The 12197-nt window shown below is 43.5% G+C and overlaps 1 protein-coding gene across 1 annotated transcript in view; it reads right to left on the bottom strand.

Moving 5' to 3' along the window:
- Positions 1-923, bottom strand: part of LOC121929115 — a 150523-nt gene extending 149600 nt beyond the window's left edge. Inside the window, exon 1 of the mRNA XM_042464430.1 lies at positions 781-923. Coding sequence (XP_042320364.1) covers positions 781-844 — 64 coding nt within the window. The 5' untranslated portion in view covers positions 845-923. The remainder of the gene's footprint in view (positions 1-780) is intronic.
- Positions 924-12197: the final 11274 nt, after the last annotated feature.

Below are 12197 nucleotides of genomic sequence, written 5' to 3'. Positions count from 1 at the left end.
TCGGCAGTAGAAGATACTGGTATCCCTGCGCCCATCTGCTCTTGAAAGATAAGGCAGGAAATGATTTAAGATGCTTCAGCACTGGAAAAAAGCAAGGAAAGAGCAAAAGTTTCAAGGCTCTGAACCTGCCCTGCGCAGGCTAACTATGGCGACTCCTCTGGATCAAAACACACTTCAGAAATAATCCAGTTCAAGACCGCTGTTAAAATGCTCTTGAAATGATGCCTGCCTCCTAAGAGTCTGGAAACACTCTCCAGCCCCAAAGGACTGGAGCGCAGTTTTGGCGCAGCTTCTGGCCTCTTAAGATGCCTGTGTCATTTAAACAGCATCCCTCCAAAGTGACCCGAAGCAGCTTTATTTTGGCCTCTCTCTTCAGGCCCTACAGTTTCTCAACTCCCCCCCCCCCCTTTTTATAATACGCCAGACAGCGCTTAATATCAGCCACAAGTGGGGCTTCGAGAATCGAGAGCGCCTTTTACCTCCATCCGACACATGGAAGAGGAGGACCAGGAGGACCGGCTTTCTCTCATTCTTTGGCTTTTGGGGGGAAAGGGGCACTCAAGACCACATTTTGTTTTCAATTCAAAAGCGATAAAGAACAAAGAACAAACTTTGGGACCGCTTGAACTCTTTGTCTGGCTCAAGGCTATGGAATTCTGGGAGTTGGAGTTTGTTGTGGGCCCTCAAGCGGTCCCAAAGCGGGTTCTTTCTCCAGTGTGGAGGCAGCCTGAAAGCTCCACTCCCCCCCCCCCCCCCCCGCCCTTGGATCGCGGGACCTACCGGTGACCAGGCAGATGGGGAGCAGGAGTCGGAAGATGAGGCCACAGACCACTTCGGTGGCCATGGCGGAGCCCGGAGGGGCCGGCGAGCTCCAGGCAGGAAGCCCCCGCCAGCGCCCCTCGCCCCAAGACCCAGCAGCAGCAGAAGAAGAAGAAGAAGAAGAAGGGGGGCCCGCGAGCCTTCTCTTGCGCCTTCTCCTCCTCCTCCTCCTCTTTCAGCTTCTCCTCCTCGTCCACTTTTGCCTCCTTCTCCTTTCTCCTTCGCTCCTTTTTCCTTCTCCTTCTTCTCCTGCTTCTCTTTCACCTTCTTCTCTTTCTCCTCCTCCTGAGAAGGAAACCCCCGAAGCGGAGAAAGAAGGCGCACCGGGCGCTACTGGGGCCAATGCCCTCCGGCTGGAGAAGAAGGCGAGGGCCCCAAAGGAGAGAAGCCCCGAAGCCCTCCGAAGCTGGCAGCCGGGAAGGGAGGGAGGGAGGCAGGGCAGCCTGGGCCCCTTTCCCTGGCGCCAGGTGAGGAGGAGGGCTTGGGCTAGTCGCTGAGGGGCCAGGCTCTGCCAAGGAGCCTCCGCCTTCTCTCCTGGGGAAGAGGCAGAGCCCCCAGAACCAAGACTCTGGGAGCCCTCCTTCGCAGCCCAAGCCCCGGCCGGGAATCGCGCGGAGCAGCTCGGCTCCCTCTCCTTCCAGGCGCCGCGCGGAGTTTTGCCTACCTTTCTCCTCCTGAATGAAATTTGGGGGTGGCCCCGCCCCTTGGAGGGAGGGAGGGAGGGGGAGGGCCAGGGGCGGGGCTTAGCCCCAAGCTGGAAAAAGGGGGCTCCAGGCCAAGAAGGGGAGGCTTCCCTTCCTCCTCCTCTTTGGGGAACTAGGTAGGTTTAGGCCGGAGAAGAGGCGGTCAAGAGGGGACAGGACAGCCCTGGGTTGAGGAGGGAGCAAGCTTCTTTTCTGCTGCTCCAGAGACAATCGGATGTGGAGCAAAGGATGCAAGCTGCAGGAAAAGAGATTCCACCTCAACATTAGGAAGAACTTCCTGACAGTGAGAAGTACTGTGGGGTCTCCCTCCTTGAAGGGCTCAATGGCCATCTGTCAGGGATGCTTTGATGGTGAGTTCCTGCATGGCAGAATGGAGTTGGACTGGATGGCCCTTGGGGTCTCTTCCAACTCTTCTATGGACTTTTTCACACAGGGACCTATGTGCTTCCATCCCAAAAATGGTTAAAGCACTGGCAAACCAGTTCATTCTCATTCTCTGAAGATGTCAGCCACAGATGCTGACGAAACGTCAGAAAGAAACTCTGCTAGAACATGGCCACATAGCCCAAAAAACCCACAAAAAAACTATGGATGCCGGCCATGAAAGCCTTAAACTTCACTAATGCTTATCACACACAGAGCACAACAAGGGGTTAAAAGCACATTACTTAGGCAAAAAATGCAAATTTGGGTTTAAGACCAATGAGGACAAATCCCCTTGCTAGCTTTTGTGCATCTCCAAACTGTGATTTCCACAAGTGCAGACACACCCAGATGCTCCAGAGAGGGAAGAGAAACCGGGGAGGAAAATCCTCTTTGCCTCAGAAGCTGTTTCAGAGGAAGGCAGGAAGAGGTTTCCTTTTGTTGTACTTTTTTTAAAAGGACATCCATGGAGACAGAAAGGATGCTCAACACCACAGAACTGTAGCAGTTCCATGCTACTTTAACTTTCAGGCTCCATCCTATCGACTGCTTGCTGGAATGTACAGTGCAATAAGGGTCTGCTACAGAGAACTAACATACTGTAGTGTTTTAAGTGTTGGAGAAGGACACTAGAAGACCAGGGCTCAAATCCTCAAGGCCTAGAAGGGGGGGTGTCAATTGGTACATCAGCCAAGAGAACCAAGGAGGAGCCCATGAATTTCTGATGCCCCCCTCCCTCAAATATTATATATATTTGAGGGAGGGGGCCATCAGAAATGTAGAGCATTTACTTCATTTAGAGCATATATATATATATATATATATATATATATATAGGCAAATTCAACCAAAAACTTTTTACGGTCTACCAGGTCTCAGACCCAACTTGTTGATTCAGCAACACTGAGTATCGTCTCAAGCATTGCCAAAGAAATTGATTTTGTTCAGTGTTATTAGAAATTTTGCAGATAAAAAAGCCATTAAACCTCATCTCATTAGCTGACTGGGCTTATCGTTGCTTTGTATAAAGTATTTGTTTTTCATTCCTTCTGGGGCATAGGGAACCAAAGTTTACCAGCTATCATATTAAAATGCCTGAGAGTAGCCATCATGTTCTTATACTTTCATAATCATATGCCGAAAGCTGTCTGCTTTGTTCATGTTTTATCATAACCATATTTTTCTACACAGGAGGAAAAACTACAATGTTAACAATTCATGCTATACCGTTATCTTAATTGAAAAGACCTGATTGAGGATCACTTCCAGTTGTGCAATTCATTGAAACTGGTGTCTGAAGAAACAAAGGGGAAACAGTAGAGGGATGTAGGTTGAAGGCAAAGATGGTGGGAGCCCCCACAAATCTTACTGAATGGGGCATTCTGAGGCCACAGTAAAATACAGCCCAAGGCAACCTTCATTTTAACTCCCGCACCCCTGCATCCCTTAATTAGTGGTAGGCAACTGATAATACCTGCAAGCAGTACTCTCTCATCTGTTCTGGTGGGCATGAGAACAGCAGTTGTCCTGTTAGTCTGTAGTAGGGGGTGCACGGAGGTTAGCATTGCAGTGTACAGCAAAGATCAGGTTCCCATCCACCCAAACCTACCAGGGATGGATGCATATAAGCAGTAGCCAGTCAGAACTAGTAGCCTTCTTGAAATATTAGGCCATTCCATGCAATGTTAACCTTTAGCAGAGTTTTTTCCTTCATTCAATGGGGGGGGGGGGAATATTCCTACTCTTCTCCATGGTTTCCTTAGTGTTGGCTGATGACAGGTTAGAGATCCAAAAGCAATGTCCGCCCATCTCTGTTTCACTTTGGCAGTTCCCCAAGGCTGTTTGGCAGCATAGTGGAGGAGGAGGGGTAGTATGAATGACACTTGTCTATTACATCCACTTAAAACTTTTTCTAGTTCTCTTATCTTTCTTCAGGGTGGGGTTAAAATTCAGACTTCAATAGCAGCTATGATATAATAGGCCTATTTTTATTCCTGCATAAACAATTTCTAGGCTACTTTCAGAAATGGAAGGGGGTGTATTCAAATATCATACGTAAACTGTAAGTGCTATCCATCCTTTTTTTTATCATACTTGACTCATGCAAACAAAATGTAAGTGGAAAGCTAATTGTATCCAAGCTTTGATCAAGATGCTTTATTTCTTCTTCTTTTTTCATAGTACACATACAGGAGAAACTGCTCATAGAATTCAATATTCTAGATTCAACTGCAAAATGTCTAACCTGATTCTATTTTGTTTATTTACCTGAAAGTTATTCTGTGTGTGTGTGTTCATAAGACCTTATTCCTGGAAGAGTGAGAGCAATGCTGCCTGAGTCTACGACTGATAGAAGAGCCATGGGATTGATCCAAAAGTGTCCTTCTGTTAGTGGTCTTTTCACAGAAATGCTGTTTCTGAAATAGTGGAGGAGTGCTGCATGGAAAAAAAAGTGGCCTGCATATCCAGCAAAGTTCTGCCTCCATATTTCACAAAAGACAAGTGCTCTCTCTCTCTCTCTCCTCTCTCCCTCCTATATAAATATATATATATATATTAGTGCCCCTAGTGAATGTGATTGAAGATTCCCGTTCCACCCCTAGTAATGATGTTTTAAACTTTATATTGTGATGTTTTATCTGTATTTTATGTTTCTTGTCTTGTAAGCCGCCTTGATCATGCATTGGAAAGGCGGGATATAATAAAAATTATTATTATTATATATATATAGATAGATAGATAGAAGATAGATATGTAGATAGATAGATAGATAGCATAGATAGTAGATAGATAGATAGATAGTGCCCTGAGATCCATATGCAACAACCTGTGTTTCTCATTCACTCTGTTTCGGTCTGCGAAATATCTGCAGAACTAATCCAGTTTGGCAAGCTTTAACTGCCTGGTTCAGTGCTAGGGAATCCTGGGAATTGTAGTTTATTGTGGCACCAGAGAAGACAAATGTCTCACAAACCACAGTCCCCAGCATCCCTTGCATTGAGCCAAACGTTAAGGTGGTGGTCAAATGGATTATTCTCCATTGTGGATTGAACCTCTTACACTGTAACACAACTGATACATTGTGGTGCTTCACCCTGAAAAATCTTCCACTGGTTGCTCAGAATTTCCCTAATATATTTTGTTTTCTCTTATTGCTCAAAGCTTTCGGATCTAAGCCATCATCCTCTGCCAGCAGAGCCCAACTGTCATATCTGAAACTGAACATATGTACAAGGGAGACAGACTAGCCGTAACAAAAACATAGGAATTTCTTTATCTGATAACTTGGTAAAAATAAGCAGCATGAAAAATGCATTTGGTTGGATCAGATTTCGTTAATCCTAGCAGACTCATTGAAAACAATGAGACTGAAATGCTTGTATCTATAGTTGTTATCTAACTTGGAGAATGACCAAACCTTGATCCAACCTGAGTATTTTTTAGAGTTGCATATAATAGTGTGCATCTGTCAGAAGAGCAATTTTTAATACAGTGCCGGCCCCCTGAAAGGTTATCCAGGAGGGGGGGCATTTATACCAGGTAGATGAGGAGCACTGGGGTTGAAGATGGAAATATTTTGCAATTTTAAAACAAATTATTTACATTCCAAGAGGATTTCAGTTATATACAATAAGGTTCTAGTATAACAAAAGCAGTAAAATAAATACACAAAGGAGGAAAAATAAACACATTATTATAAAAAATCTATGAAAACTACCAAATATCCAGACTTTGTAAACATCAGCATACATAGAATCATAGAATCATAGAACCATAGAGTTGGAAGAGACCACGAGGGGCCATCCAGTCCAACCCCTGCCATGCAGGAAATCCAAATCAAAGCATCCCTGACAGATGACCATCAGCCTCTGTTTAAAGACCTCCAAGGAAGGAGACTCTATCACCCTCCGAGGTGCATTCCACTGTCCAAACACCCTTACTGTCAGGAAGTTCCTCCTAAGGTTCAGGTGTACTCTCTTCCTGTACTTGCATCCATTGTTCTGGGTCCTGTTCCTGGAGCAGCAGAAAACAAGCTTGCTCCCTCCTCAAGATGACATCCTTTCAAATTTTAAACAGGGCTATCATATCACCTCTTAACCTTCTTTTCTCAAGGCTAAACATCCCCAGCTCCCTAATCGTTCCTCATAGGGCATGGTTTCCAGACCCTTCACATTTTTGTCGCCCTCTTTGGACACGCTCCAGTTTCTCATGTCCTTTTCTGAATTGTGGCGCCCAGAACTGGGACACAGTACTCTAGGTGGGGCCTGACCAGAGCAGAAATACAGTGGCACTTACTTCTCTTGATCTAGACACTATACTTCTATTGATGCAGCCTAAAATAGCATTGGCTTTTTAGCTGCCGAATCACACTGTTCACTCATGTTCAACTTGTGGTCTACATGGACTCCTAGATCCCTTTCACGCGTAGTTTCATTCAGCCAGGTGTCACCCATCCTATATCTGGGCATTTTATTTTTCCCGCCCAAGTGCAATACCTTACATTCTCCGTGTTGAATTTCATTTTGTTAGCTTTGGCCCAAGCTTCTAGTCTTCAGGTCATTTTGAATCTGATCCTGTCCTCTGGGGTATTAGCTATTCCCCCTAATTTAGTATCATCTGCAAATTTTGATAAGTATGCTCCCAATTCTGTCATCCAGGTCATTGATAAGATGTTGAATAGCACTGGGCCCAGGACAGAGCCCGGTGGACCCCACTGGTCACTCTCTCCAGGAATGAAAAGGAGCCATTGTTGAGCACCCTTTGGGTTCGGCCGTCAACCAATTACAGATCCATGTAACAGTTCCTTTGCTAGCCACACATTACAAACTTGTTTTGCAAGAATGTCATGGGGAACTTTGTCAAAGGCCTTACTGAAATCAAGATATACTATACCACAGCATTCCCTTCATCACCAAGCTGGTAATTTTACAAGAAAGAGATTAGGTTTGTCTGGCATGACTTGTTTCTCTGAAACCCATGTTGACTTTTTGTGATTATGGCATTGCCTTCTAGATGTTCACAGACTCTCTGTTTAATGATCGTCTCCAGAATCTTTCCTAGTACGATGTCAGACTAACTGGAGCGATAATTGTTGGGATCCTCTTTTTTCCCCTTTTTGAAGATGGGGACAACGTTTTGCCCTCCTCCAGTCTGCTGGGATCTCTCCTGTTTTCCAGGAGTTTTCAAAGATTATTGCCAATGGCCCAATATACAATTTGCCAGTTCTTTAATACCCTTGAGGGATTTCATCTGGTCCCGGAGACTTAAATTCATTAGATTAATAAGGTGTTCCTCACTACTCTTTACTTATTCTGGTCTGAAATTCCCCTATTCTGTCCTCTGCTCCATATCCTCAGGTTGAGCACCCTTGCCTTTTCTGAGAAATTGAGGCAAAGAAGGTGTTGAGTAATTCTGCCTTTTCGTCTGTCGTCTGTTAGCATTTGCCATCTTCTCCACGCAGTGGCCCACCATTTCCTTCTTCTCCTTTTGCTGCGGACATATCCAAAAAAGCCTTTTATTGTTCTTAACCTCTCTAGCAAGCCTGAGTTTCATTCGGCGCTTAGCTTTTCTGACTTTACCCCTACACATGCCTGCTATTTCTTTGAATTCCTTTTTTGTGATTTCCCCTTTTCCATTTCTTATACATGTTCCGTTTCAAACTTAGCTCGGTTGAAAGTTCCTTAGTCATCCATCCTGTTTCTTGAGACACTCCCGTTTTTCTTTCTCACTGGAACTGTTTGAAATTGTGCCTTCAGTATCTCCCCTTTTGAGAAAGTCCCATCTGTCCTGAACTCCTTTATCTTTAGTATTTCTGACCATGGAATTGCCCTCAATACTCTCTAAGTTACCTGAAACCGCTCTCCAAAGTCTAGGATGCGTGTCTGACTATGCCTGCTTCCTCCTTTCCACTGTATTACAACTCCAGGAGAACAGGTCACTTCCACCAATGATCCCACCATTGCACCCCATTAACCAAGTCATCCTTGTTGTTAGGACAGATCTAAAAAGCTGACCCCCTTGTTGCCTCTTCCACTTTTGGACCATGAAATTGTCTTCCAGCAGAGGAGGAATTTGTTAGGCCTTGAGGATTTTGCTGAGTTTGACTTCCAGCAATATCAGGATAGTCGCCCATCAACTATAAATCTCTCTTTTCTGACTGTGTGGTCATCTGTTCTAGAAAGATATCATCCAATTCCTCAGTCTGACTTGGGGGTCTGTAGTAAGACTCCCACCGTAACATCTTTGTTGTTTTCCTCCCCTTTAATTTTTACCCAGAGGCTCTCCACCTGGCTTCCATGATTGATGTCTGGATCTCTTCACTGGGTGTAATATCTCTGACAATAGTGCTATCCTCTCCTCTTTCCTGTTTGGCCTATTTCTCTTAATAAGGTTATACCCCTCTATTTCCACATTCCAATCATGAGACCATCCCACAGGTTCAGTGATGCCTATTATATCATATTTGCTTTGTTGTACTAGGAGGTAGAGTTCATCTTGCCTTATTTCCCATGCTCTGTGCATTAGTGTAGAGACATCACAGACCATGGTTTCCTTTTACTTGCTGCCTGTGCAAGTTTTTTTGCCTCACACATGTTGGGTCTTGCACGTTTTTTCTTGTTTTCCTCTATGTAAGTTTTGACTATTTGTTCGCCATCGCCCTTTCGCCTTCATTAATATGGTCTCCCTTCCCCTCGGAACTCAGTTTAAAGCCCTCCGATCAGTTTCTTGAGACTGTTGGCAAAACATTTCTCCAACGGCTTGAGATGCAACCCGTCCGTTGCAAGAAGTCCTCCTCATGGAAACCGCAGCCCATGATCGAAGAATCCAATACTTCTCGGCGGCACCATCTGCGAAGCCAGTTGTTCACATCTGCTATTTTCCCTCTCCTTCCTCTGGACAAGCCCTTGAACTGCAGAAGAGACGAGATGAACCTGTACATCCATTCCTTTCAGCTTCCTACCAAGCGCGCCTCGTAATCCTTTTGATGTTCTGAAGGCTGTGTCTTGCAGTATCATTAGTTCCCACGTGGACCAAAAGGAAGGGGTATTGTCAGTAGGCTTGACCAGTCTTGTCAGCCTCTCTCACATCACAGATCTTTGCACTGGAAGACAACACACCTCTCGAGACATCTTGTCAGGCCTACAATCACTGCGTTCTGTACCCTCAGCAAGGAGTCCCCCACTACGACCACACGCCTCTCCGAGGCTTAGCAGCGACGTTTCCCTCGGGTGGGACTCTCGCAGCTCCCCTGCTCTGTCCCTGAAGTTTGTTATGCTGCTCTTCTTCATCCTCCTTGATAAGGAAAGAGCTTCGAATCGATTCTCTAGCTGCAAGCTCCCAGAACAATCCCTTCTTGGCTTACTTCACTTTGTGACATTCCTCAGCTGTCTGCCTCCTGTGTATGGCAAGTGACCTCTTCCACTCTAGCATCTTCCTCTGCATGGTACTCCATCCAAGATCGTTAGTTCTATTGTGTCCAGGAAATCCTCTTGTTCCCTATATGCTGAAGTGTAGCTACTCTTGACTCCAGCTGCTGCACTTTTTCCTCCAAGAGTGCTACCAACTTGCACTTGGTGCATGTGAAGTTCTCGACTCTGTAGGCAAGAAGAGAAACATCCCACAAGAGTTGCAGGTTGTAGAAAGCATTGTTTTAACCTTCTGTCCTTAAATCACAGGTGGAGAAAAATTGTAATTTCCAGTAGCAAACAGTCAAAGGAACATAAAAATGCACTCCACTGGCCATTTGTTATTCCAAGAAACAGGTATATAACTCGAAAGAACCTGCACATCCTTGAATATCAAGAAAGTTTCCAAAACCAAATTTACTCATGTGATTACTTGCTCCCAAAATGTAGCTATCATGGGACAACTTCAAATATATGTGTTAAGTGAGCATTGGCAGTATATATCTAACATTCTGCTGATTGTAAAGTTTTTTCTTGAAAGACTTTGTGGCAACCAATACACCAGACATAAAATTGTTTGCTGTATAAGATGTCGAAATCTATAACCATGCTAGTTATAGATGTTTAAACTGATGGCCTTTGATTAGTCTGAATTGGGCATTCTACTCCTCTAATTTGTTTCTTGCTGTAAAATGCAAATGTTAGTCCTGATAAGAAATTTCTACTCAGGACAGGAGGCTACCATCAGAACAGAATTTGGAGAAAGATTGGTTCCCATCTGGCAAAGGAGTCAGGCAAGGATGCATCTGTCACTATACTTGTTCAATTTGTATACAGAAAAACATCATAACAACAGCAGGCTTAATGCAGAAGAAGGAGAGTGAAGATAGAAGAAGGAACATCACAATCTTAGATATGCAGATGAGACCTTATTACTAGTGGAAAACATCACAGACCTGGGACAATTACTAAAGAAAGTCAAAGGAGAAAAAAAGGAAGCCTTAATGCTGAAATAAAAACAAATAATGATCCAAGCCATTCCATTACTATGAAAAAATACTAAATTCAGACTAGACAATGAAGACACTGAAACTGTCGTTAAAAATTCTCATACCTAGGATCAAACTTAATCAGAATGGTGACTCCAACCAAGAAATGAGAAGAAGACATCAGAGCAAAAGGCAGTGAGGCTATCGTACTTGGTCACATCAGGAGAAAGTAGACTAATTCAAAAAGACATTAATGCATGGAAATGTGGGGGCAGTACAAAAAGAGTAAAACTGCACACCAGATAGCTATCCTCAATTTGGGAGGTCATGGGCTTAAATCTACAGAGTTAAGCAGAGCAGTGGAAGATAGGTGGGCTTGAGATGTCTCATCCACAGGTTGCCCTGAGTTGGGGCTGATTTAAGGGCAGCTAACAGACGACATATATATAATGTTAGGCCCAGGAAATTTCCCTTTCTCATATTTGTTATAACATTGATATTTCCTCAAGTGTAAACGTTCTGAAAGAAATTGGTGCTGTATAGGTCTCCCTCCCCCTCAAGGCTATGGGTGGGTACGAGGTAGATACTAAAATGTACTGTTGGCTAACATTTAAACATAATTTCATGGAATGTCAAAGGGTGTGAGAGGTATGCTTTCCAAGGTAAAAGAATTTAAGGCTGACATGCATTCCTACAAGAAACACATCTGATAATGTAGGATGGGATAGCCTTCAGAAAAAAAGGGTTTGTGAGGTCTATGTTACAAAGGAACTCAACACATCAATTAAAGCTTATTCGTTTATATATGTCTGTAATCTAGCTCTCACCATGGATTGTTTCCTTGGCAGATGCATTTCAGTCTCGCAACAGAGTGAAAATTTATTAAAATCACCACCAACTGAATAATCATATTCTATTTAAAAAACCATTTGAAGCATTCACAATTAGGCCCATAAACATTAATCAAAACATTTTTTTTCAAAAATCTTACAAGTAAAACAAAATTAAAATGTCCATCTGGGTTATTATTGCCTGCTGCACTGAAAGAGAAAAATGTTTAGGGATTAGGAATGCCACACCTTTACACTGTCTAGAAACAGTGTCCATATTCAGAAAGTGGAAATCTGGTAATTTGAAGAAACTGGATAAGTAGATGTGGCACCTTCAACCTAGAACACAGTGGAAAACTGGTTCTTTTTGGAATATAGGAGAAAATGTTACCATAAAGTCGGGCTGTTTCCACACAAGAGCAGAATGCCTTCCCGTCAATGGAACAATGCCTATATGTCTCAGTAGCAGACAACACTTCCAGTTTCCAGCGTTGTGTTTTCAGTAGCCCAAAAATTATTTTGTATGTAGCAGCTTAAAGTCTCATTGTATCTTGGACATTGTAAAGGGCCTTCTAAAAATAACATGTTCAATCTCCCATTTTTTTCACAAGATGCATTCGTACCTCAAGCCAGCCAAGTTTACTTGAGTAACCTGAGGCAGATAATTCAGAATGAACTCTCTCATCCCTAGCAGTAAGATAGAATAGAGAGAATAGATAGATAGATAGAATAGATAGATAGATTAGATAGACAGACAGACAAATATCTAACCATTTGCTCCCCTTTCATAATATCCCATCTTCTTTGTAAGGCTACTCTCTCATGCTAACTAATTTTAGGGCCAGTAAGCAGTTGCAAAATTCAAATGTTAGTATGAAACTTTTGCTGTTCTTTCTCTCATTAAGGCTGTTAAAAATCCTGTTACCCTAAAGATGATAAAAGAATAAGTTGGGTAATCATTGCTCCAGGTTGAAAAACATTCTATTTAATGTAACAATAGTAGTGTGTTTTCATTTGAGACTGACA

The sequence above is a fragment of the Sceloporus undulatus genome, chromosome 4, assembly GCF_019175285.1.
Source record: "Sceloporus undulatus isolate JIND9_A2432 ecotype Alabama chromosome 4, SceUnd_v1.1, whole genome shotgun sequence".
Classification (NCBI taxonomy): domain Eukaryota; kingdom Metazoa; phylum Chordata; class Lepidosauria; order Squamata; family Phrynosomatidae; genus Sceloporus; species Sceloporus undulatus.
Note: the sequence above shows the minus strand (reverse complement) of the source record. Positions and strands in the feature narration are given on the sequence as shown.